Here is a 25,703-nt window from a genome sequence, read left to right as displayed (position 1 = left end):
TTAAAGTACCTAATAAGTCTGTAGGAGTTGTGTGTTACTGTAAGAAACTGAACTGATATACAAAGTAGCCTGAGGCTGATCAGTGAAACAATCCAGCGGTTAACATCTTGATAAAGTGGATCTGAGTCCACAGTGAGTGTCTAAGAGCTGGTAAAGTAGGAGAAGAAGAAGCAAAAAGGACAAAAAGAAACTGCCATTGCTAACTTGTAATACGCACACTGTGTACTCAGCAGCCTGCTATGTGTGGGGAGAATTCAGTCTCTCAGCCTCCTGTCTGTGAACAAATGTGTACTTGACATGGACAAAAACCAAAAAACAAAAAAAAAAAAAAAAAAACCCAATCATATTTTAGAATGTGGTGCTGAGCCACACAGTGCCAAAGAAAATTGGGACTAAGTTAGACTTTAAAGAGAATAAGGCATTAACCTGCCAAAATAAAACAAGATTTTTTTTTCTAGGCTTCTCAGCCATTTCTCATGTTTACCATCTACCTCATCATTTCCTCTTTTTGTGGTCTGGAGCGAGAAGTGGCACGCTGGCCAATAAACCCCCTGCCCTTGTGCAAGAAAGGAAATTTGGACTTCATTGCACAGTTGCAGAGTATGTTAACATATGGTGATATCCTGGTCTGTTGGGGTTGAGCTTTTAAAAAGGGGTGAAAAATCCACTTTGAGACTCACTTTCCAGAGGTTCTTACTAAATTGAGGGGAGAAGAGAAGGAAAGAAAGAAGAGAGAGAGAGAGAGAGAGAGAGAGAGAGAGAGAGAGAGAGAGAGAGAGAGAGAGAGAGAACAGAATGATTTCAACTGAATCACCTGCATCTCACCACACAGGTACAACCTGCAAGGCTTCTTCCTCTGCTTGCATGGCTTTATTATTAGAACAGGGAAGATGTTTGTTAAGGGCTAGGACATGGGAAAGTATACAATGAGATGGAAAGAAAAAGGAAGAGAAGAAGTGTCCTTAGGATTCGCCAAAAGCTTGCCGAGGAGTCCAGGGAAGGCTGCCTGTCCATTGTTTCCACCTTCTGTGATACTCTCAGTGTCTGTGAGCTGAGCAGGTCCTTCATTTCTGTGGACTTTACTCTAATCATCTGTGAAATGTATGCTGGGGAGAGGGTGGTACGTCATGCATGACTGTCAATATTTTATTTAATTTACAAAAAGCTTGAAAACGAGATGGTGACAAGAGAATAGGAGAAAGACTGGAGAAGCAAAGGGGGAAGTGAGGTAAAAGGAAAAGAAAAGAATGGAAGGAAGCAAATAAAGAGGGAAGGCCTTAAAGTGTAGACACATTTTAAATGGGGGAAGTATTTTTGGTTGTGAGCCTAGCCTTTAACAGCTGAGCCATCTCTCCAGCCTCTTAGGTCTCCAAACTTACATACAAGTAACATTATATGGACTGATTGTATTTATGTGTTTAGGAACACACACATACGCGAACACACACACACACACACACACACACACACACACACACACACACACACACACACAGACACCCCCCAACAATTAAAGAGGCCAAGAATTTGAAAACAATCAAGGGAAACTACATGGGAGGGTTTGGAAGGAAAAATGATCTAATTAATCCAAAAACATTTTTTTAAAGTAACTTAAGGCAGGATGGCCTTGCCGGCACACAAAGGAAGGGGGTGCAGGCTATCCTGATGAGACCAGACAATGAGGAAGGAGGGCTCCTCCCATCAGAGGTCTAGGAGGAGGGTATTAGGGTGGAAGATGGAGAGAGGGTGAGAACGGGAAGACAAGAACAAGGAGATAACAACTGGGATGTAATGTGAATAAATTATAATAAATAAAAAAATATAAAATAAAAATAAATGGGGGAACTAGAAATAGAAAGCTCATATTCATGAATCTATGACTTGACATTAACAACGAACTACAGCAGTGGTTCTTATGGGTGGTTTCCAGGTTCTAATGCTCCTGCCAGCAGCTTGATTCCCCAGAACTCTCCTGAATTTTTAGCTCCAGAGGTGAGACCCATAGTCCCTAGACAGCACAGATGCATGGGCAAGCCTGGGATTATTAGGCAGCGAGAGTAGGAGGAGGTAAGGCTAGAAATGACTCAAATCTCTTTGGTATACTGCTTTGGGAAGATCCACCGTGTATTGTATCTTTCTTCTTACAGAGAGAAGATGCTTCAAGAATTTCCAAGTGCTCGCATGGACCATGGCTGGGGCCGCAATCCTGCTTCTCAGTGCCTGTTTCATCACCAGATGTGTTGGTGGGTTCTGAAGGTCAAATTCTTGCTTGGTATATCACTTTTCTTTTATGAAGAGACTTTCTTTCTTGTTCTTAACAACGTTTTGTGAATGCTATATTTTACTATTCTTGACTGATTTCGTTGCCTAACAATTGCTTACATGTATATAATGTATTCTGATTACTCATTTGTTCATGTCTTTCTTACACCCCGCCCCCTTCATTATCAATTCCCGCCCAGTACCTTCCCAGTTTCATGACTTTTGCTTTGGTTTTGTGACCCATTTAGTTTAACAGGGACCATCTGTGTGATCACTAGAGGAGTGTATCCATGGGGGTAGGGGTGATAGGTCAGCAATGAGTACACAATTGAAGGGAGCAATTTCCACACTCCCTGAATCTGCCAATAGGAAATAGTCCAACAGAGGATATGGCCTTCTGAGGCCTCCCTCCAACGGTGCCTGAGAGTAAATGGGCCCATTGTTCGACAAACCCAGTGCAGCTGCTGTTGGTTTGTGATTGTAATAGCTGTGTCTTGCCAGAAGATGATGTTTCACAGATATTCTCTTTATCTTCTGGCTCTTACATACTTTCCCTCTTCTGCAGTGCACCCTGGGCTATTAAGTGAGTGATAAACATCTTGCTTAGAGCTGAGCACCCATCCATCATTTATTCTCAGCACCTTGTGACCATGCGCTTCTGCATCTCCCACCAGTGTCTGGAAGGAGAGGCTCTGCTGATGGAGACTGAGTTGTGTTTATCTATCTATGGACATAAACACAAATACATAACTGGCAACTTGATACTGTATTAATTCTGCGGTTCTCAACCTTCCTAAAGCTGTGGCACTTCAATACACTTCCTCAGGTTGTGGTGACCCCCCCCCCCCAATCATAAAATTCTTTCATTGCTACTTCTTAACTGCAATTTTGCTACTGTTATTAATTGTAATGTAGATATCTGATAGTCAGGATATTTGATATGTATCCACCAAAGGGGTCGACACCCACAGGCTGAGAACCACTGACTTAGCTGAATAGCAGTATTCATATTCGAGTTTATGATGTTCCCTGCAATGGGTCTTTGGCTAGATTTACTGTGCCATTTTATTTCATTTTCCCACACTCATCTTCATCTTTAGGCTATTTCCTAAGCCAGAAACTCAACTAGTCTACAACCACAACTGAATTTCAGTCATATTTTTTTGCGATGCATATTTTCCATGCCCCTAGTGCGCTTAAATCCTTGTTTTAGATCCCCATCGTTAACTTATCCCTCTCTGTGTTACCCTGTAGATTAGATACCAGGTCAGCACCAAGGGCACAACGATCTGTTTTGTGGATGGAATGTTTAGGTGGTTACACTTGGCTTCAGAAAGTGGATCCCAGTGTGGAAGGAGAGTAGGCAGTGAGGAAACTTCCTGATCACCATTGGCTGTTTTGTTATGAGCATAAAACTGGGAGCAAGGGTTTCATTACCTAAAAAGGCCTGTGGCATTAACTGCATCCCTTTCCTCTTACAGTAACGTACCGCAGCTTTCAAATTTATGGGCAGAAAAGGTTACAGCCACATGAAACTATTAAGGAGCTTTCCTGCTACAATGAAGCCTCAGGTACAATCATCTGCAAAGCTGGACATTAAAGGTCGATGCGATGGGGTTTGTTTTTTGTTTTGTTTTTATTGTTTAGCTTCTGGATTGTCTTGAGAATAAGAAAACTGTAGTGGAATCATTTTCTATTTTTCCAAAAGAAATGAGAAATCCTGTCTGTGTACATAGTGGTAAAGCGTTGATATGAACAGAGGAGCAAAACTCAGGAAGCACAGGTAGCCTTGGGCCAGAGGTCTCAGAGACATTACAATAAGCTCTGAGGGCCAGTTTCAACTCTGTGTCTAAATAGGAAGTCTAAAAAGGACATGATTAATTCCCAGGAATGGAAGTTTTTTCCTCATTTACCTGCTTCCAAAACAAAGTGGAGAAAAACATGTACAGAGAAGTTAAAAATGCCCAAGGAAAAATTGCTGATATCTTCTATATCAGCATAGTTCAAGACTTAGCAAAGTGCTGCTGGATGCTGGCAAAGGAAGTTACTTCTCAGAGCCACAGTATTCTTGTCAATAAATTAAGAGAGATTTCATTGAATAAGCTTCAATGACTGAACTTCTATAGTCCTAAAACATTCATCCTGGTTCAGAGAGTTGGTGAGAGTGCCTCCAAGGGAGGTGTAGCCTGGGAGTCACCTAGAGAGAACTCAAGACTGACCTTTTTAGCCTATGCACAGAAACTTGAGGTCTGTGGTGCCTCCGTGACCCAGGTAAACCGCACTTATCACTGCATTTACTGATCCTGACATATAGAAAATTAAGATTATGCTCCAAAGGCAAAGTTGCTGCATGTATTTATTGATATTAACTAAGAGTCTTAGAGAGCAAGATTCGGGTACAGGAAGATTCTAAGTTCTGGCTGCCTGTGCTGGACTCCACAGGGTCACTGGCAAAGTTTCTAGGTAATCTCTGAAGCCTCTCTCCTTCTAGGTTCAGTCAAGCCTTGCTGTCCTTTGAACTGGAAACATTTTCAATCTAGTTGTTACTTTTTCTTTACTGAGGCGGCCCTGTCCTGGCCATCGAGCTTAAGGAACTGCTCAGACATGGGAGCTCACCTGGTGGTTATCAACACATGGGAAGAGCAGGTAATTGGCCAACAGGCTCCTTAGTGCTGACGCCATGGTCTTTGCAGATATGTTCCCCCAAACCTGTATGCTAGGTCTGAGCCACAACTGTTGCCAGAGACGGCATGACTTAGTTTCAGTCTCAGTGTTTCTAAAACCATTTAAAAACTAATTTACATGAGGATTTCTGATATTAACAGGCATGGAGGTGGTAAGAAGCTAACTCTAGAATAATATTTTTTTGATATACTTTGTGTGGATGAGGGCAAACAACTATTACCCATTGTCTTCAGACTCTGATTAATTTCTCATGATAGATACATTTTATGTGACTACCATGAACAACAAACAAACTTTGAATGAATTTACTAAAAATCTCTTGGAAGTTAGAGGGTTTTCATCTGTTAAATTTTGTCACTTGTACTTTCTCACAATAAGAAGTTAATAGATAGCCTTCAATAATCTTGCAGGTTTAAGCATGTTTATCTATAAAGTCTAGTCTTAATTTCTGCTAAAAATTCAATTCTTCCTAAAACTAACTACTTTCAACATCTCTTCAGAACCAAAATAATTGATCTTATCTATTATTATTATTATTATTAATTTATGTATCTCCCTTAGGAATTCCTTTTTCACACAAAACCTAAAAGGAAAGAGTTTTATATTGGACTGACAGACCAGGTGGTGGAGGGTCAGTGGAGATGGGTTGATGACACACCTTTCACAGAGTCCCTGAGGTAAGTACTGCCTTGCAGGAAAATTGTCACATTAGATGGTCCTAAGTGAGACCTTGCTTAGGGGAATTCTCAGATTGGTGTTTGTTACAGTGATGCAAGTTCAGGCCCATCAGTGGTGATACTGGATGCAGGAGGAAGGAAATGGGAGATACAGGCTCTTACTTTGCCATTCCCTATGATTCCCAAAAGAATGGAAGAAAAATGATAGATGAAAAGGAAATTAGATCTGAAGAATCATTGACTTACAATGCAAATTATAAAAAGAGTAAAAGTCAATCTTATGTCCTAAAATAGAAATAAGTGAAAAACAGTAATTTGTAAAAGACAGGATAGTCTTATGATCCTATCCCCTTTCCCCTTAATAATGGCCCTGTGTTATTACAACACCACACTTCACAGTTTGCAATCGGTCTTCATTTATTTTTCTTTATTGAAATTGTGCATTTCTGAGACACAGCAGCGTTATTAATCTTTATCCAGCATATGAGGAAACTAAATGTCAAAGGGACTGAGTGACTTGCTCAGCTAATCAGTGGTTGTGAATTCTACGCTCAGCAGCCCCGAATCCCAAGAAGATGTGCGTCACTATACAGGAAGGATGCCCTAGGAGGACAGGACTCTAGCAGAACAAAAACAGCGAGAGTGTCGTGAGGTAGAAGGGCAGAGGCAGCGCATCTGCCCGGTCAGCAGTTTTTACTGTGGCGTCCCTTCCTGGGTTCAAATTCATGGAACTGCATAACAGCATAGAAATCCAGGAAGATCCACCAGTTGATGACGTAGGCAAGTGGGGTTTCTTCATTGATAAAATGGAGACTATAATTCCCACCTCATAAAGTGACAGTTAAATAACAAATATGTAAGCTGTTTCACGTATTGCCTTTTTTTTTTTTTTTTTTTTTTTTTTTTTATGAAACCGAAAATCTCCTGTGTTTCTTCCCCTTTACAGCTTCTGGGATGCTGGGGAGCCCAACAACATAGTTTTGGTGGAGGACTGTGCCACCATAAGGGAGTCTTCAAATCCCAGGAAGAACTGGAATGATCTGCCCTGTTTCTATAATATGCCTTGGATTTGTGAAATGCCAGAAATAAGGCCTTTGGACTAAGTACAAGGGGGCACAGGAGACATGGTTTAAATGCAACATTCAACATGGGAAAACGTCCGCAATCTATCATAAGGACCATATATGTATGTGTCACTCTGATATGAGTTGTTCCCATTGTTAAAAATCCGTGGTACCCAATGACGTTCTTGCCATAGCCTGCAAGTTCTCTTTTCAGAACTTAGAATGCAATTCACTAATGAATGCAGCAAGAGCAAAGGGACTCTCCTTTTGACATCTGTCTTGCTTCTGATAATTGGTGTGAAAGGTTGGGTACAGAGCAAGTGCACTGTCCAGCAAAGAAGAGGTCTATAGAAAGAAACTCTGAGTGGTCACCAGACCATCCTCTTCTTTCTACATCCTATCTTATCTCCTTATGCCTACAATGCATAGGTAACTCCTGTGTTCTCCGACAGCGAGGAAGACTCATCTTTGAGTCTTGAAACTTACTGCTGCTCAAGAGAATGACATGTCCCTCAGTGCATCTCTATAGAGAAAGACCACACTTCAGCTCTGAACAGACTGTAGCCTATCCCACTCATCCCTGGACCCCCATTTTATTGGCACTCTCTTCTATCAACCGGGTATCACCTGCATTTGTATCTACTGCTTAAGTGAACCAGAATTCAAAGTAAAATAATCCTTTAAAAATTCAGTTTCTCTTTTTTCTGTCTCGAGATTTTGCATTTATTGCATGATGTTCTGCATGTTTCTTTGAGACAGTCATAAAGAGACCTTCAGCAGCATTCACACACTGGAATAAATATGTATCCTTGGGTAGAGAAATTAAATTAAATGAATCAAGTCGATATATAAACGTACTTTACAAGCAAGCATTTCTATTAGGCATCTTAACAATCTGATTTTGAAACTGACACCCTTCTTTTAAACACAAAGTCATTTAAACTAAAAGAAACTCCACAACTTTCTAGTTCATTTGAAACTTATTTTTTGTTTGAAAAATTTATGCATGTGTATAATTGACTTTTAAAAAAATCTATCCTTAACCCCTCCACTACAACCTACTCCTGCACACCTCACTACTCTTTCCCAATTTCATGTGCTATTTTTTGTTTTTGTTTTTTTTTTTTTTTTTGTTTTAAGGCCACTGGGTCCTCTCAGTGTGGTTTGTATGCACTTGGATATAAGACCTTCTACTGGAGCATAGGCAGCCTCTTGGGAACCACACCCCACCTGCTCCAGCAGCCAATAGTTACCAATTGCCAATTCTCACCTGGGGATGGGGTTTTCATAAGCTCCAGGCCATCCACTCCGGGATTCAGTATGTTTTATATTGCCTTTACTATGTTGAATATGCCTGCCTTCCCACTGTGGTCCTAGAATCTCCAAGAGTTTTATGACAAAGAGATTCTGGATTCTGTCCAAGGGCAATGACCCTGAGATTTCTGTCCTCCAATCTATTTATGTGGCTGATTACATTTGTTATCTTGCCAGTGTTGTAAAACCCCTGCATCTCTGAGCTGAGCTGATGTGATCATGGCAGGTGATCTTTTTGGTGCTGCCCTTTTCTGCTTTTTTATGTGGTGGTGAAACACTGGCCACAACTAGCTTGGGCAGGGAAAGGTTTGTTTTGTCTTAACATAAATGACCTATTTGGAATCATCCAATGGAAACTTTTAAAATAAAGTGCTTTGTAGAAAACATTACAACTTTAGCCACAAAAGTAGAGTAATAAATCATTCATATAAGTCACCATTAGAATTTAAATACATCACTTATGGCTCAAATATTTTTAAAGAATAGCCACTTCACTATACTACTTTTAGTAAGAAATTATACATGTTCATTATGCAATTTTTTTCTACATAGTGTAATGACATACAGATGAAAAAGTTCCCCAGTTAGAGTCAGACTTAGCATGAATACTAAACATCAAACCAGAAAACCACGGGTGGATTTTGATTGGTGCAGGAAGTACTTTACCATATGGCACTCTGGAAAATCATGTTAGCAAAAGCAGGATGGTCATGCCTATTTCCTACCTGCCTTTCCTCTCTAAATGGAGCTTAATGCTGAGCATCACCCCCCTTCTCCCCTTAAGACCCTTGGGTTACTAGAATTCTCCCACTATAAGAGACTCTGCACAGGCCTTGTAAGTCCCCCTCCCCCGACTCTATTAGTAATAAATTGTGCTTTATTTCACCATCCCCAGGATTATCCAGCTCTTTTTCAGACTTAACATAAAATATATTTTCATTTTTTATTTCTACATAAACTTGTATGAAACTAAATATATTTGTATGTATCTTTCTCTTGTAATCTATGCTGTTAGATACATGAATTCAGGTTGCCCCCAGATAATATATCCTCACATATGAGTATTTGGAAATTAAGTATAACAATGACAAAAAAAAAAAAAAAAACCCACCGTAAATCAAGGCATTTCTCAAACACACCAGTAGGAGAATCGTGTGGACCTGTTGCGGCAAAGCAGGGAAAATCTTGGTACAGGTTTCAAATGTTACCTGTTGGTACTGTAGCTTTGGAGGACTGCAATCTGTCCTCAAGAATTCATGTATGGAATTTGCATCTAGTGATGAAAAATATTAGTTTACCTCACCTACAACTTTAAACTTTAGATGGAAATGATTGGAAAACAAAGACCAAAAAAAAAAAAAAAAAAAAAAGATTTGCATAAGACCTGGTGTGTAAATGCACACCATTCATACCAGCCTGTATCTTGAAATTCTGCTTAGTTTTTCCTGTATCAGTTTGCAAGTTTCAGGTCTTAAGTTGAGGTCTCTGATCCATTTGGAACTGATTTTTGCAGACTGAGAAATATAGATCTAGTTTCATTATTCTACACACAAATATCCAGTTTTCTTAGCTTGTTAAACAGGCTGCATTTTCTATAATAAGCATTGTTTTTGTATTTGCCAAAAATCAAGTGGCTGTAGCCCTCTGGGTTCCTGTTTGGATCTCCTATTATGGTCCTGTAGGCTCAATTTTCTTAGCAAATATATTTTATTATGAACTTATTAACGGAGAGTACCTCACTTATAACTCGACTAACCTAATCAATAGGAAAAGAAGATTAAAGAGTACATCAATGAAACCATAAGGATATCAGTTCCAAGAAATGATTCTTTCAGCCTAATCAGCAGGATTTCTTCTACTGGAACCTGGAGCAACCAGAACCCAGAACCTCAGCCGGAGCCTGGAGCCCGGAGCCCCAAAGCCTTCCCTCAAGTGGTTCTCTCTAGGAGCATCTAGAAGTAGAGTGATAAACAGCCAAAACTATCCCAAGTCTCCAAAGGTCGCGCCTTTTGTTTTTGGCTCACATTTGGCTCTCAGAATTTGTTCAAGGATGTTTTTCAGCTGGTCAACAACCAATCTTCCCCACATGGTGGTTCGACTTCTAAGGGGATAAACATCACCTGCTTTTTCACAAGTCTTTTTCTCATCCTCCACTTACGATCTAAAAAAAAAAAAACAAAAACATGTTTATCTCTCTTTCATGGTCCCTTGATTTCCATATCTATCTTTGTGCTAGTGCCATGCTGTTAGCTCTATAATATATCTTGAAATCAGAATAGAAGATTTCAAAGTAAACTATCTTTTATCTCAAAGGGATTAAGAAAGAATTTGTTATGGGCCATATATGAGTTACTTTAGCTTAAGAACATGAATCCAATAATATGTTTCTACATGGAAGTGAATATATGAACTTTTATAGTAACATAACAACAAAAATAACAAGATATAAATTAAGGCATTTTTCAAATATATTGGTAGATCTGTTAGAGCAAAGCATGGAAAATCCAGGCATAGGTTTCAGATGTTATCTGATGATACTGTTAGCTTTGGACATGCTAGAAGCCAGTGGTCTGTTAATAAGTTTTTACCTGATTGTTGAAACGATGTGCAATCAGAGTCAATAATGAACCATGCATGGCTCTTATGACTGAAGATACCCCATGAATATTTGGCTCTAGATCTGTAACATTTCCACATCCCACAATAAAGAAGTTCAAATTATTCGGCCAGCCTTGTAGAATCATTTAACATAGATATGTCTTATTCATGTGTCCTTCATTTTACAATATACTTAAATATAACTGTTTGTAGTATATATGACATATGTAGTTTTACATAGTACAACATTTAGAAATATATAAGAAACTAATAGGGATGGAAAGATAGATCCAAAATTAAGAACGTATACAGCTCTTGCAGAGGACCCTAATTCAATTCTGAGCACCCGCATTGCTCATAGCTGCCTGTACAGCAGCTCCTGGGGATCTAACACCTCTGGCCTCCTTGGGCAACTACACTCATGTGCCCATTCTCACACACAGATACATGCATATATTCATATTTAAAAATAAAAATAAGCCTACACTTTTAGGCCTAGTTCTGGAGGCAAAGGTAACCTACAAGCTTAACCAGGTGAGCTCCCCAGAGACACCACAGCATCTTTGTACTCTGACATGTAGCTCCAGGAGGCACAGCTTGCACACAAACCCAGAACCAAGTCTGCCCACGCCATCTTCACATTCCCAAACCTGCCTCTGGTTATAAAGTCCCTACACCAGTCCTTGCCTGAGGCAGGCTAGAATCCAACATCAGACAAGCAACCAGGGAAAGAAATCCATGCTTAGGTGACACCACTAAAAGGAAAGCAATGTGAATGGCTAAGGCAAGATGCCCCTTCCCGAGCCCACTAGTCCTATACAAATGCTCCAAAATAAAATGTCACTGAACCTTAGGAAGCAGAATTTAAAGAACAATCATAAATCTCATCAAATAAAATAGAGCATTTATAGAAGAAATGAGCAAAGATCTCAATAATCTTAAAGGTGATGGGAATAAATGTCTGAGTTATGTACAAGGAGACACAATGTGCAGCTGAACCAAATGAAAAATTCAACTCCAGCTTTGAAAACTAAACTCAGAAAAGAGATAGAATCATTGAGTCCATTGAAAAGGGCTCAAGATTAAATGAAAATGAAATTGAAAAACCCAACAACTCAGTAAACTTGGGGTAAAATGTTATAAGTAAAATGGATAAAGATGAAGATAGAATATCAGGAAACAAAGGTAAGCTAGAGGAACTAGACCATTCAAGCCAAGAATAGGAGAAAATTTAAACACACAAAATAAATTAGGAATTGGGAGACAACATTAAAAGAACAAATCTTCAAGTTATAGGCACAGATGAAGGACACTAATTGCAGTTCAATAGCATAGATTGTACTTTCAACAAGATCATAAAAGAAAACTTTCCCAGATAGAGAAATGCATAACTCTACAGATACAAGAATTGCACAGAACACTGATTAGATAGGACCAGAAAAAAAAAAACCCACAAGACACATTATGGTTAAACACTAAGTATATAGAACAAACAAAGAGAGGGCAACAAAAGAAAAACTACAAAAACACATATAAAGAAAAAGCCAACAGAATAACAGCCAATTTCTCAATGGAAAACTTAAAAGCCAGAAAAGCCTGGAGCAATGTACTTCAAGTCTACAATGTTCTGCTATACTCTGGTGCCTAGTCCAGTTGTTACCAGAAAGGCTGCCTCCAGCAGCTGATGGGAGTAGATGCAAAAAACCACAAGCCAAACATTAGGAGAAAAGAGAACCCAGGTTGGAGGTCTCCATTGGGTTCTGCACCTTGGAGATTCTAAGAGAATACTGCTGCGGAATCAACTAAGGAGGGCTCACTGGGGCTCACAGAGACCGAAGCAGCAACCACAGAACATACATGATCTGTGTTAGCTCCTCTACCTGCATACTATGGTTGTTGGCTTGATGTTTTTGTGGAACTCCTGACAGAGTGGGGATGTCTCTGAGTTTTTTTTTGTCTTATCTTGAGACCATTTTCCTCATACTGGATTACCTCACCCAGCCTTGATGTGAGGGTTTGTGTCTGATTTTATTGTATCTTGTGTGCTGTGTTGGTTCATGTCCCTGGGAGGCCTGTTCTTTTCCCAGGGGAGATGGGACAGAGAATAGATCTGAGGGGAGAAGAAAGGTGGGGATACTGGGAGGAATAGTTGCTGTCAGAATGTATTGTATGAAAGAAGAATAAATAAATAAAAACAAAATTTAAGAGAATCATGGATGTCAACCTAGACTACTGTACCCAACAAAATTGTCTGCCATAGTTGAAGGGGAAAGAAAAAGCTTTCCATGGTATAAGCAGCTAAAAGAAGTTATGTCCACCAAATGAGCTCTACGGGAAATATTGGATCTAAGAGAGGAATTGATGCATCCAAGATACAATAGAAAGAAAACAATGCAAGTAAATGGACAGAACTAGAAAACATTATACTGAACAAGGTCACTAAGACCCAGAAAGGCAAATGAAACATGTTTCCTCTCTTACTTGTAGATCTTAGCCCTGAACCTGTAGCTGTGAGTGTATAACCTGGTGTCACCACAAGGACCAAGAAAGTAAAGGCACCATGTGGTACTGAGGAAGGAGTTTAGAGAGAAGGATAAAAGGATACAGTGCTACAGAGTGAGAAACAGGGAAAAAGGAGGTGTGTGTGTGTGTGTGTGTGTGTGTGTGTGTGTGTGTGTGCATGAATTAACTGGGAAAATGGAAGGGAAGCCAAGGAAGAAGGGAGGAGGAATAAATGCACTAAGAATGTTTTTTTTTAAAGCCATAGGGGAATACTTTATGTTTGCTTTAAAAATTTATATAATATATAATGCATATATATATATAATATATCACAATTATGGCACTGGATATAATAGTACTCTCCCAAGAGCCATCGACTAACAAAAGCCTCAGTGACAGCCATGGAAAACCTCCCTTATAGTTGTTTGTCAAGGTAGTTGAAGAGTCTCCCAAAATAATATATGAGTATTGCCATTGTCTTTGGTTTCCTCCCTAAAAATTGAAGGTTAAGACCCTATTGCTGGAGCCACCACACACTTCCAATTGGAACTGACCCAGAAGCCTTATTATGAGTGGTAGTTCTCATGTATCCAAAGATGCTATGCAGGCTGCCAAGAGAGAAAGGCAACCAGTAGTCCTGCCCACCTGTGATACCTACAAACCGCAATTACCAGCATGACAAAAAGGTGCAATAGTGGGAGCACTTACATCTCATGGCTCCACTCAGTAAGAGGGAAGACACACCTGATACTGTGAATCTAATGACCTACCTATGCCTGGTTAGGTTATGGAAGATAGAGGAGAACCGTCTACTGCCATTTTCCTAAACTGGTCTCTTTAACTGCATTCTAAATGTCCATCCCACACCCACCTATAAGTACAGGTCTTGCTCACCTACCTCATCAGCAAGGAAGCCTCTTTTTGCAGCAGACGGAGAACACTGAAGAAATCAACAGCTGGTGCAAATGCAGAGAGACACTGACTGCAAGGTGAACAGACGCCAGCTGAGATATCCATAACACGATCCCTACACTTAATGTTTAGGGAATATTGCAGAAGAGGGGGTGGAAAGGTTGTAAGAGCCAGAGGACCAGGACATCTCATGCAGGATAGTGTCTTCTCTATACGATGGAGATGCTGCATCCATGAAATATCAAAAGTATCTTCACATAAGCAAGGCCAACACAATGACAGTTCATGTTGTATGAGCTGCTTTTCAATTGCCATTACAACACACCATGACCAAGGAACTTTATAAAATAAAGCATTTAATTAAGGGCTCAGAGTTCCAGGAGATTAGAGTCTATAACCATCATGGCACAGAGGCTAGTATCATGCAGGGAAACATGGCACTGCAGCAATAGCTGACAGCTTACACCAGATTCACAAGCATGAGGCAGAGAGATAAGAAAGAATGGCATGGACTATTGAAAACTCATATGCTTTCTCAAGTAAGGCCACTAAATCCTTCACAAAAAATTCTACCGACTTCAGGCCAAATATTAAGATATATGAGCCTATAGGGGCCATTTTCATTAAAACTACTGCATATGCAAATATGGATGGGGAACTCTCACAGGGTCCTACCTCTAGATCAGAAGTTCTCAAGCTATGGGTCACAACCCCTTTGGGGGTTGAATGACCCTTTCAAGGGGGCCACATATCAGAGAGTCTTCATATCAGACATTGACATTAGCTTATAACAGCAGCAAAACTACAGTTATGAAGTAACAATGAAAATAATTTTATTGTTGGCCTTCACCAGAATATGATAAACTGTGTTAAAAGGTCATGACATTGGGAAGGTTGAGAACGATTGCCTTATATGAAGAGCTGCAGTCAATTAATGGCTATTAAGACAAGGAGACCCAGCCATCTTTAGGTACTAGCTCCCTCATAGTTTACCCAATCTCAAGCAGTCAGGCCTGAACAGTTGCAAGCAACACTAAATGGACTCAGCAGGCTATGTTTATATATGTCTTATTGTAACTTGTTGTGCTGTGTTCAATCGATATCCTTGGAAGGCCTGATCTTTTTGGAAGAGACACATAGGAGGAATGGATCTGGGAGAGAGGGGAGGTGGTGGGGAGGGCTTGGAGAAGTGGAGGGAGGGCAAACTTCACTGGTTGAGACATAATGTATAAGAAAAGAATAAAAAAATGATTTGTTAGTACCAGTTTGTCAGCTGTAAGTTTGAATTTTAATAGGTAATAATTTAAGTAAGACAAAAATGACAGAAAGGCTGTATTATTCAATCCTTTCACTAAATACATAACCAATACATATCAACAGAAAACTAAACATCATAAAATACTATCAAGGAAGGAAAGATTAAAAATAGAATCCCATAGAATGATGATCATTCTTACATAGAACACAAAGCACATTATGTATGTTGTATTAAATTTAAGCAAAAATAATGATGAACATCCTCATGGTAGACAGTGCCCTACACGCAGTGTGTTCTCTATTTCTATGATGTGTAGACACTCTCTCCATGTCTGATAGGCTCATCTTTGCCATCTCCATCATAAGGATCACTTTGAGGGCTTCCAAATGAATGTTGTTCCAGGTGACTCACAAATTCTTCTCCCCTCAAGGTCACAAGGAAAGTCATTCCAGGCCCATTTATCCTGGGCATAAACAAGGGCAACACAGTTTTCTTCCACAAAGCCGTTGGGTTCACCATCTTTCCAGAATCTAAAAGAAAAGCAGAACAGTGAGATAGAGATTATACCACAGAACAATCTAGAGAAACAGAGTGAACAATAGAGCATGTGGCAAAACAGAGCTGTAGCCTGATCTATGAGAGTCACCAGCCATATGTAGCTATTAAGTTGTCTGAAGTGTGTCTTCCTTAACACATAAAAATCAGTAGCCTTCCTATATACAATGACAAACATACAGAAACAAACCACTCACAATAGCTTTTGTTTCTTTATCCAAAGATCTTGGAATAAGTCTAACAAAGCATGTGAAAGACTCATACAATGAAAAAAATTTTAAAACATTGACAAAGGAAAGAAAGAAACGTCAGAAGATGAAGAAGTCTCCAAGGCTCAAGGGTTGGTAGAAGTCATATTGTGAAAATGGTCATCCCAATATAAGTGATCTACCAATTAGACTCAACCCCCATCAAAATTCAAAGGCAATTCTTTACAGAAATTGAAAAGGAAAACTTTAATTTCTCATGGAAACACAGGGTCCCAGGATAGACAAACAATTCTGAAAAGAAAAAAAAAATATGGAGGCATCACCACCACTCCAGATTTCAAACTATACTACAGAACTATACTTAAAAACAAAAACAAACCATTATGGTACTGGCATAAAAACATTCCTGGGTCAACGGAATAGAATCAAAGGCCCATACCTAAGTTCACATTCCTACATCTGCCTGATTGTTTATGGTGAAGCCAACAATGAAGATGTCGGAAAAGACAGCATCTTACACCAAATGATGCTAGCAGAACTAGTTAGCTACATGTAAGATAACAAAACTGAATCCCCACCTCTACCTTGCACAAAACTCAACTCCAAATGAATTAAGGACCTCAAATAAAACCTGATACACTGACTCTGACAGAGGAGACAGCAGGGAATACTCTTGAACTCTATGGCATAGAAAAGGACTTTCTGAACAGGACCCAGGTGGAATGGCATCAAGACCAATGACTAATAAGTGGAATTTTGTGGAAGTAGAAAAGTTCTGTACACCAAAGGACACCATCATTCAAGTGAAGAGGCAGCCTACAGGAGGGGAGAGGATATTTGTACATCTGACCAAGGGTTAGGACCTAGACCATACAAAGAACCGAAAGGAAAAAAGATAAACAAACGAGAACTGGAACTAAGCAAAGATCTCTCAGAAGATGAAATATAGATGGCAAAGAAACATCTTTAAAATAGTCGATATTTTTTTTTTTTTTGCCATCAGGGAAATACAGATTAAAATTGTTCTGAGATTTTTATTTTCCCCAAGGCAGAATACCAAAGATTCAAACAAACAAACGATGGCAAGTGGGGAACATACATGTGGAGAAAGGGGAGGGGGAATTCTCATTTATTGTTGGTGGGAGTGCAAACCAGTACAGCCACTATGAAAATCCATGTGAAGTTTCCTCAAACAGCTAGAAATATATCTACTAATATGATCCAGCTATACAGTTCTTGGGTATAAATTAGACTCTATATCCTCCTGCGGATCTAGATTCTTGCTAATCCATGTTCATTGCTGCTCTATTCACAATAGCTAGGAAATATAAGCAGCCTAGATCTATATCAGTTGAGAAGTGGATAGTGAGAATGTGGTATTTTTTTACACAGTAAAATATTATTCAGCTGTTAACAAAAATTAAATTATAAAAATTTACAAGGTAGAGCTGGAAGCAATTATTCTGAGTGAAAAAATAATCCATAAAGACAGACACAAATAGACAGATTTAAAATGAAGTTACCCTATAAGTTACCCCTTTTAGATACCTCAAACTAACAAATAAAAAGCCTAGTGCCAGGAACGGGTTACCGTCTTCGAGATTGTTGGCTAGTGAGGTCCAGCAGACCCCTAAGTATTCCAACTTATTACCAATGTTAGTGATGCTGTCCAGACCATGGCAGTACGACCCCATTGCTAAAGACAACAGCAAACCCGGGTCACAAAAATAAGCCTGGTACTACTCAGAAACCTCATCCCTACTGACTAACTGCTCTAGTGCTGGAAAGTGCTGTGAATACTACCAGGGGAAAAGCGATCATCAGCTTGCCCAGCTGTGAACCTGGAAAGCTAGACCAGTAACTGTCTGCAAGACATCATCACAACTGGGACTGGAGTGACATGAACATTGTAGGAGTAGTGAACTTCGTTATTGGATTTAAGTCCTGTAACACAAGATGAAACAGGCATCTGACACCATTGCCAGCTCAAAAACTTGTGGTTTTGGTCCTCGGTCCTAGGGGAGAGCCTACACTATTAGTCTGCTGAACGGACACAGTACCAAGCCAACTCCTAATGACTTATGATTGTATCCATTAGGTTAGTGCATCTCCCATCTTCATCCCAGAGGCTTCTGTTTGAGGTATATAAAAATTAGCACAGAGGCCCACGACCGGACAAGGTGCAAATAGCAGGAGACTGAAGAATGCTCAGCTCTAAATGGGACGTGTGCATCACATCCCCTCCTCCTGAGGTTCAGGGATCTTGGTGGAAAATGTGTTATAGCTGGAGGAGGTGAACAAAGAAACAGCGTCCTCCACACTCAGCATGGCAGCTCCACACACGAACTCATGGTGATTGTGGCACACGCACAAGCCTTGTGCAAGCTCAAAGCCTATCAGGTCTCAGCATGGAGAGTGGAGGTGGGCACAAAGTCCTGTCCCTAGCCTTGGGAATTGATAACTGCTGGGAGGGAGAGTCAGTTTTAAGAGTGTAGACTTTCTACCATACATCCAAGAATATACAGGCAGCACAGAATGGGTGAAAAAAAGAAGACAAAAAGTTGGGTGGGAAGGGAGGACAAAACACATTGTATGATACCCAAAGGATAGAACTAATTTTAAAAGAGAAAGAAATAAATATTGTTTGTCTACACTGACATGTCTTTTAAGTGTTAAGTACACATGGATGTACTGTGTTAAACACATTACTCATAATTGATAATACATTATTGCCATACATTTCACCAGTTTTCCTTTTTTTTACTTTGGTGGCTGCATGTGCATGTGTGTGTTTATTTGTTTTGTTGTTTTTCTGAGATGGTCTTGCTATGTATCTAAGGCCATCCTAGAACTCCCTACATAGGCCAGGGTTGCCTCAAACTATCAACCCTACTGAATCCAACTCACGAATACAAAGATTATGTGTGTGTGTGCCACCATGTCTAACACCTTTTAACTTTCCTCGCATGACTACTAGAAAAACTTAAATTATACATGTGGTTTTTTAGTATATTATATTTATACTATATAATAATGGTTTCAAGGAAGAAAATTAGCAGGTTAAAACTCTTTCAAAAATAATTTTAGCTCCTATAACATTGTTTATTAAATGACAATCTTAAGAAACCCCTTTTCAAAAAATAAAAGTAAATAAATAAATAAAATAAAAATAAAAAGAAACCCCTTTTCATATTACTCTCATCTGTTCTTTCATCAACATTGTGCAAACAAGAATACTGAAGACGTTGCTGAAGCCACAGGGTTGTCCTGCAGTGGAACACAGCATAGAGGGACCACTCAACTGCTGGTGCTGCCTCATGAGCACGTACATGGGTGTGCCCTGCTTTAAAACCAGTTCTCCCTGTCACCTCTTCTCTCCTTTACTATAAATGCCCTTAGCCCCAACCAATATACTCACACCATGCGTGGGTTAAATGGCGTCTTGTCCACCCACTGCCACTGACCTTCCACATCCTCATCTGTAAGTCCCAGGAAATAGGAAAATCGTCTATCCAAAAACTGAGTCGCAAAGTTCTGCATACAAAAAAATACGTTATTTTTATAAACGGACTTGAGTAATGTCTACGAGGGTGATAAAGAGAAAGAGGTGAATGAGATCACGGGTTAAGTGTAAACATCGTGGTATCAGACAAGTCTGTCTTCAAATATCCTTAGCGTGATGGGGAATTGTAACCTTACCCATCCCTGAGTTTTCTGACAATTCCACTGCTTCCTAGAATCATCATAAATATTAAGTGAGATTGTATTTTCAAAGATGCATATGTGGTCACAGATACTGAAGCAACAAATACAGGGCCTACCTAGGGCTACACCAGGTCCTCTGTATATATACTGTAACTATTAGCTTAGTATTTTTATTGGACTCCTGGCTATGAGATTGAGTGAGTCTCTGACTCTTTTATCTGCTCTTGGAATTTTTTTCCAACTTTGATATGGTAGGTTTTGCTTCGTCTTATTATATTTTATTTTGTCGTGTTGGGTTTCTATTCTTAAAAGCCTTTTATTTTCTAATAAGAGACAGAAAAGAAGTAGATCTGGGAAGGAGGGGAGGCAGGGAGGAAGGGGGAGGAGTAGAAGGAGGGGAAATTGCGTTCATGATACATTGTATAAGGAAATAATCTGTTTTCAATAAAAGAAAACAAGTTTGCATATTTACTTCAATTCTACTTCATTTCAAGAGTTGGGATACTTATAGATGGCAGATTCAAGAAGACAGAATCCCTAAGAAAGTTCTGTTGACCAATGAAAAGCCAGAAGTTTGGGTGGGCACACATATATGAAAATGCATCCCACAAAGAGAAATCCCAGATCTTTATAAACTGAATAACACACGTTAGAGCTATTTTCCATTTATAAGACTCCATTTCATTTAGAGTCCCAATAGGATGCCTTCCCCTCTGTCCCAGTTTCCTGGTAAGTGAAGGCTTTTGTGGGACATGCCCCTTGGGCTAGTATGCAGACATAAGTGAGTATATACCATTTGATTCTTTCTGCTTCTGGGTTAACTCACTCATTATGATCATTTCTAGCTCAATCCATTTATCCACAAATTTTGGGAATTCCTTGTTTTTAATAGCTGAGTAGTATTCCATAGTGTATATGTACCACAGTTTCTTTATCCACTCTTCTACTGAGGGACACTTAGGCTGTTTCCATGTTCTGGCTATTATGAATAAGGCTGCTATGAACATGGTTGAGCAAATTTTCTTGTTGTGTGCTGGAGCATCTTCTGGGTATATTCCAAGGAGTGGAATAGCTGGGTCTTGAGGAAGCCCTATTCCCATTTTTCTAAATAAAAGGATCCAGAGAGTCCTAGAAATCTACAAGTAGAACAATATGATAGGCAGATTTGGGCCCAGGGGTCCCGCTCAAACTAAGGCACCAACCAAGGACAATACAGGAGATAAACTTTAAACCCCTTCCCAGATCTAGCCAATGGTCAGAATATTCTCCACAGTTGAGTGGAGAGTGTGATACGACTTTCTCACGTACTCTGGTGCCTCACATTTGACCATGTCCCCTGGAGTGGGAGACCTGGTGGCACTCAGAGGAAGGACAGCAAGTAGCCAAGAAGAGACTTGATACCCTATGAGAATATATAGGGGGACGTAATCCCCCTCAGGAACAGTCATAGGGGAGGGGAATAATGTGAAAATGGGGGGGGGAGGAATGGGAGGATACAAGGGATGGGATAAACATTGAGATGTAACAAGAATAAATTAATAAAAAAAAATAAAAAACAAACAAACAAACAAACAAACAAACAAAAAAAGACTCCATTTCAGTTCTGATTAACCACTTATGTATTATATACTCATGAGTCCTGCTTTATGCCTGGCTTTTTTTCAGAAAATTGGAAATATAAAGGTAAAGAAAGTGTGGCCTGTGCCTTGCATCAAGCGGGAGTCATTGTAAGAGCTGCAGCTCACTGGAGTTAATACTGACACCCCACTGTGCTCAGAGAGCCTTAGCAAAGCCTAAATTATAGACTGGGGAGTGCAGAATAGGAAAGGATGGGTTTCTGGGAGAAATGGCACAGCAGTAACATCTTGAAAGATCAGAAGTTAGCTACATAGAAAGAACTCACCACTTTTCTAACATATACAGTACTTACATTTCTACCTATGCACAGGGTCTGCACCAGGTTCTCTGTGTATATGTTATGGCTGTGAGCTTGGTGTTCTTTTGAGATGCCTAACAGTGGAGGTTGTTGTTATCTCTGCCTCTTCTGCCTGCTCTTGAGACTCTTTTCCTCCTGTTGGGTTACCTTGTCCAGACTCAATATGAGGACTTTCACCTTGTGCTATAGTGTCTTGTTTTGTCCTATCTGGGTGTCATCTCTTGGAGGCTTGTTCTTTTCTGAAGAGAAAATGGAAGGGGTGGGTCTCGGGGAGAGGGAAAGTGGCAAGGAGCTAGGAAGAGTGGAGGGAGGGAAAATTGTGGTTGGGATGTATTACATAAGAATACAGTTACTAGAGAAGGGAATCTCAACCGAGAGATATTCAAGTCAGATTGGCATGTGAGCGTGTCTGTGGGGGAACTGTGTGTACTGTTAACTGACATAGGAGGGCCCAGTCCACTGTGGGCAGCACCATTCCCTGGGCAGGAGGTCCTGGCATGAAAAGGAAGTAAACTAAGTATGAGCTTTTGAGTGAAGCAGAAAGCAGTGTCCCTCCTTGATTTCTGTTTTAAGTTCCTGCATGAATTCCCTCAGTGATGGACTGTAAGTTGTAAGCTGAAACAAACCCCTTTCCTCTCTGAAGTTACTTTTAGTTGCGGTATTTGTCACAGCAACAGAACGAAACCAGAGCATCAATATGAGCCGAGCTAATTAACGAGTACCTGCTCTGCTTCAGTGTTGATGGTCGCCAGATGAGCTCTCATCCCTGAGCAGTTCCTCTCACTCTCATGCCAGGTCTGGTTGTCATTAAAAGGAAAGTAACAGTTAGACTGGAAGGCTTTCCAGCTAACAGGACAACAGGTCCAGGTACCTCCTCAGGAGAGAATTGAAACAGACATTAGTTACCAAGGTGTGTTTTGCTTGTGAAAATTGTATAATTATCTTACTGCAAGCTATCCTCTAATACCTTAGAGGATATTATCATTATTCAGTGTCCCTACATGTATTTTCTTTCATATTAAAACATTTCTAGTAGTCTGGCTAATGTAAAGCACTTTCCTAGAATGTGAAAAGTCCTGAGTTTGATATTTAGCAAAGAAATAAAGAAAAGAATTGAGATGGGGAGGGTTTAGATTAAAATTAAGCAAAATGCTCTTATAGCAAAGCCTTTTGCAGGATATTTTATTTGTAAGAAAAGCAAAGACTATGTAAAACTCAAGCATTTCTTAATTCTCTCTAGCTTGATAAATTCCGGAATCTGAATAAAGAAATAGGTGCCTTACAAAGTTACATAAACTGAGAAGACATTGCATATCAACAACAACAACAACAAAAAAAATCAAGTTGTTATATTCACACATCAGAAATACCCCCAGTCTAGGAATGATGCTGCAGGCCTGTAATCTAAGCTCTTAGGAGACAGAGGCAGGAAGTTCTCTCACTCCAGGCCAGCCTGGGCTACATAGTGAGACCCTGTTTCAGCAAATAAACAAAACAAATAACAAGTTCTTTTGACAGGGAGCAATTGTCTAGCATGCACAAAGCCCTGCCTGCATTCAATCCTTAGCACCACAAAAGAAAGTAATAATGTGTTGCACCACTGACTGCAGTCGTGAACAGGTACTCTGTGCCCATTGATGGATACTTATTCTTGTGGCCAGTTCTCATGTTGTGTTCCTTCCTGATTTACTACAGGTGCAATGGAAGCAAATGAGAAAGAGGTTTCCTCTGTTACCTGCAGCTCCCAGCTCTGGCCCCTCTCGGATGCATGTTAGCTCTGTCTGGGAGTCTGATAACTTCCCCCCTCCTTTCTTCCACCGTAAAGAGTAACGATGAGTCACTGTCAGGCAGGAAAAAAAACCCAGTTATTTTTATTTTGCTATGTAGCCACTGATTTAGAAAAGTGGGCTGATCCCCTCACCTTTCTTCTTCCCTCACAGTTAAGGGCCCCCCACTCTCTTTATTTCCTATGCCATGTCATGATCCCAGGTAAACTCACTGATGACAGCTACAGAAAGCTAATATCTTATAATCAAATTGTCCACTTTGTGACTTAAATTAGAACTTTTGGAATATTTTAGATGCATGTTGTTTTCAGTTTATTCCACCAGGATTTGCACTGGGCTAGTTCCACAAAGCTTTATGAACAAGTTTAATAACATTTTTATTTTGAAGTATAAAAAAACCCATAAATGTACAGGTTAGTAAAGTAGTGTGTGTGAACACTCCTGGCAAAGACTGCCAAGTTCAAAAAATAGAATCTTGTCAACATCCTATCATCCTACAACAACCTGCTCTTTCTTTTCAATTAACCATTTCATGGTTTTTAGAGTATTCACCCCGTGCTTTGCTTCATGGTTTCAGCCTGGAACAATACAGATAGGAATGACCTTTATTAGAATTTTCTATGAATGGCTTCCATTCTTTGGTGCTGACTTATGCCCAGCACTGTTCCTAAAACAATATTTCTGCCCATAGTTAAAGTTCATCCACTTTTCATAACCAGAAAGTGGCCTATTGTCTTCACAATAGGCCTGCACTCTTTGGCTTCTAGCATTTTCATTGCTTCCAGTGTTTGGGTGCTATGAACCATGTTACTCTGAGCGTCTTTGACCTTGCACACTAACAAGTGTAAGTACACATTTCAGTATGTGCCTTGAGGTGGAATTGCTGGTGTTGGTGTACATGCCTAGTAAACTGGGTTGAGAAAGTCTTCCAAAGAGGCTTACTACATTGGGCTTCTTCGGGTAGGTAAACGTCACAGGTCCTGTTTCCTACACCTTCGTCATCAGACACTGTGTAGTTTTAGTCACTGCCATTCTGGTGTTTCTGCAGTGTTGACTCATTGTGAATTGCAGTTTTACTTCCCTGACAACCAATGAGGTTGACACTGTATTTTTTTGTTGTTTTTTCTCTTTTCTATAGTGTCTACTTCAGACTGTCCATTTTTATCATATTGCTGACATGTTTCTAATTGTTTTGACAGATTAATATACATTCCACAACAAATATTCCACCTTAAAGATCTCTGTTTCACTATAGTAAGCTGTTGTTGGTACATGGTATGGCACAAGAAACCAATTCATTTATTAAATATAATCAATGAAGTATACAACATTTATTGGACAAAACTCTCCTTTCCTCATAACTATGTATTATCTCCCTCAATTTTAGATCAGAAATATAGGCATTTAGAGGCTACACTACCACTATTAGTTCTTTCCTTGAGTCTATTTGTCTTGGGCCTGCACCATACTACACCATACACAATTCAGTCATAACAACCTTATAGCTTTATGTCAGAAAGAACAAGACTTTCTATGATATTACTGGTGCTGATGGCTTCATAGAAACATACTTGTCTCCAATCATGAGGTGGACACATTTGATGCTTAGAGCTTTTATATGTGAGTTGTACATCAACAAATTGCATTTTTGGAAGCAAAGAGTCCCAAAAAGATTAGAAAAATCAAGTGCACAACCCTATGGTAGGCTGAAGACAGTAAATGCATGGTATGTGGGTACACTGAGGAAATGTGAGGCTTTGGGAACCTATATTGGAAATCCCTGGGTAAGGTTATTCAAAATGAGCCTCATTTTGGCGAGCAGCTTACCTAAACAACTTGTGATAAAGCAAGCACTGAGAAGTGAGATGAAAACAACAGCAAAGACCCAAGGGATCAGCTGAGGATGCCGGGCAGCTTTTGATAAGACAAGAAGAAAAAAATACATTAGTCTCCTCTCTGCCCTAAGATGAGAGAACCCAAGAACATGCTAAACATAAGATTGCTTAGAGTATTTTAGGCGTGCGGGAGACTTAAATACTTCCTGTGAACAAACCAATCATATAGCCGGCTAGTCAATGATGACAAAAAAAAAAAAAAAAAAAATACAAACTTGTTTTTATAAAGGGGGGTATTTATAAGCAGAACATACAAAATCCATACAATTAATGCTTCTATATAACATACTTAATGTGACACACACACACACACACACACACACACACACACACACACAAGCTCT

The 25,703-nt window shown here is 39.7% G+C and overlaps 2 protein-coding genes across 2 annotated transcripts; one reads left to right on the top strand and one right to left on the bottom strand.

Annotated features, from left to right (window-relative positions):
- Nucleotides 1-792: 792 nt before the first annotated feature.
- Nucleotides 793-6,851, top strand: Clec4e (C-type lectin domain family 4 member E). The gene is made up of 6 exons (XM_051155314.1): nucleotides 793-832; nucleotides 2,148-2,243; nucleotides 3,744-3,833; nucleotides 4,754-4,908; nucleotides 5,509-5,624; nucleotides 6,571-6,851. The coding sequence occupies exons 1-6, from the start codon at nucleotides 796-798 to the stop codon at nucleotides 6,725-6,727; spliced, it is 651 nt and encodes a 216-aa protein (XP_051011271.1). The 5' UTR covers nucleotides 793-795; the 3' UTR covers nucleotides 6,728-6,851.
- An 8,565-nt stretch (nucleotides 6,852-15,416) lies between these two features.
- Nucleotides 15,417-25,409, bottom strand: Clec4d (C-type lectin domain family 4 member D). Its single transcript, XM_051155651.1, has 5 exons — nucleotides 25,292-25,409; nucleotides 23,413-23,517; nucleotides 22,400-22,551; nucleotides 19,455-19,570; nucleotides 15,417-15,802 (listed from the first exon to the last, which is right to left on the bottom strand). The coding sequence occupies exons 1-5, from the start codon at nucleotides 25,407-25,409 to the stop codon at nucleotides 15,640-15,642; spliced, it is 654 nt and encodes a 217-aa protein (XP_051011608.1). The 3' UTR covers nucleotides 15,417-15,639.
- Nucleotides 25,410-25,703: the final 294 nt, after the last annotated feature.

Source organism: Acomys russatus, chromosome 13 (assembly GCF_903995435.1).
Source record: "Acomys russatus chromosome 13, mAcoRus1.1, whole genome shotgun sequence".
Classification (NCBI taxonomy): Eukaryota; Metazoa; Chordata; class Mammalia; order Rodentia; family Muridae; genus Acomys; species Acomys russatus.
Note: the sequence above shows the minus strand (reverse complement) of the source record. Positions and strands in the feature narration are given on the sequence as shown.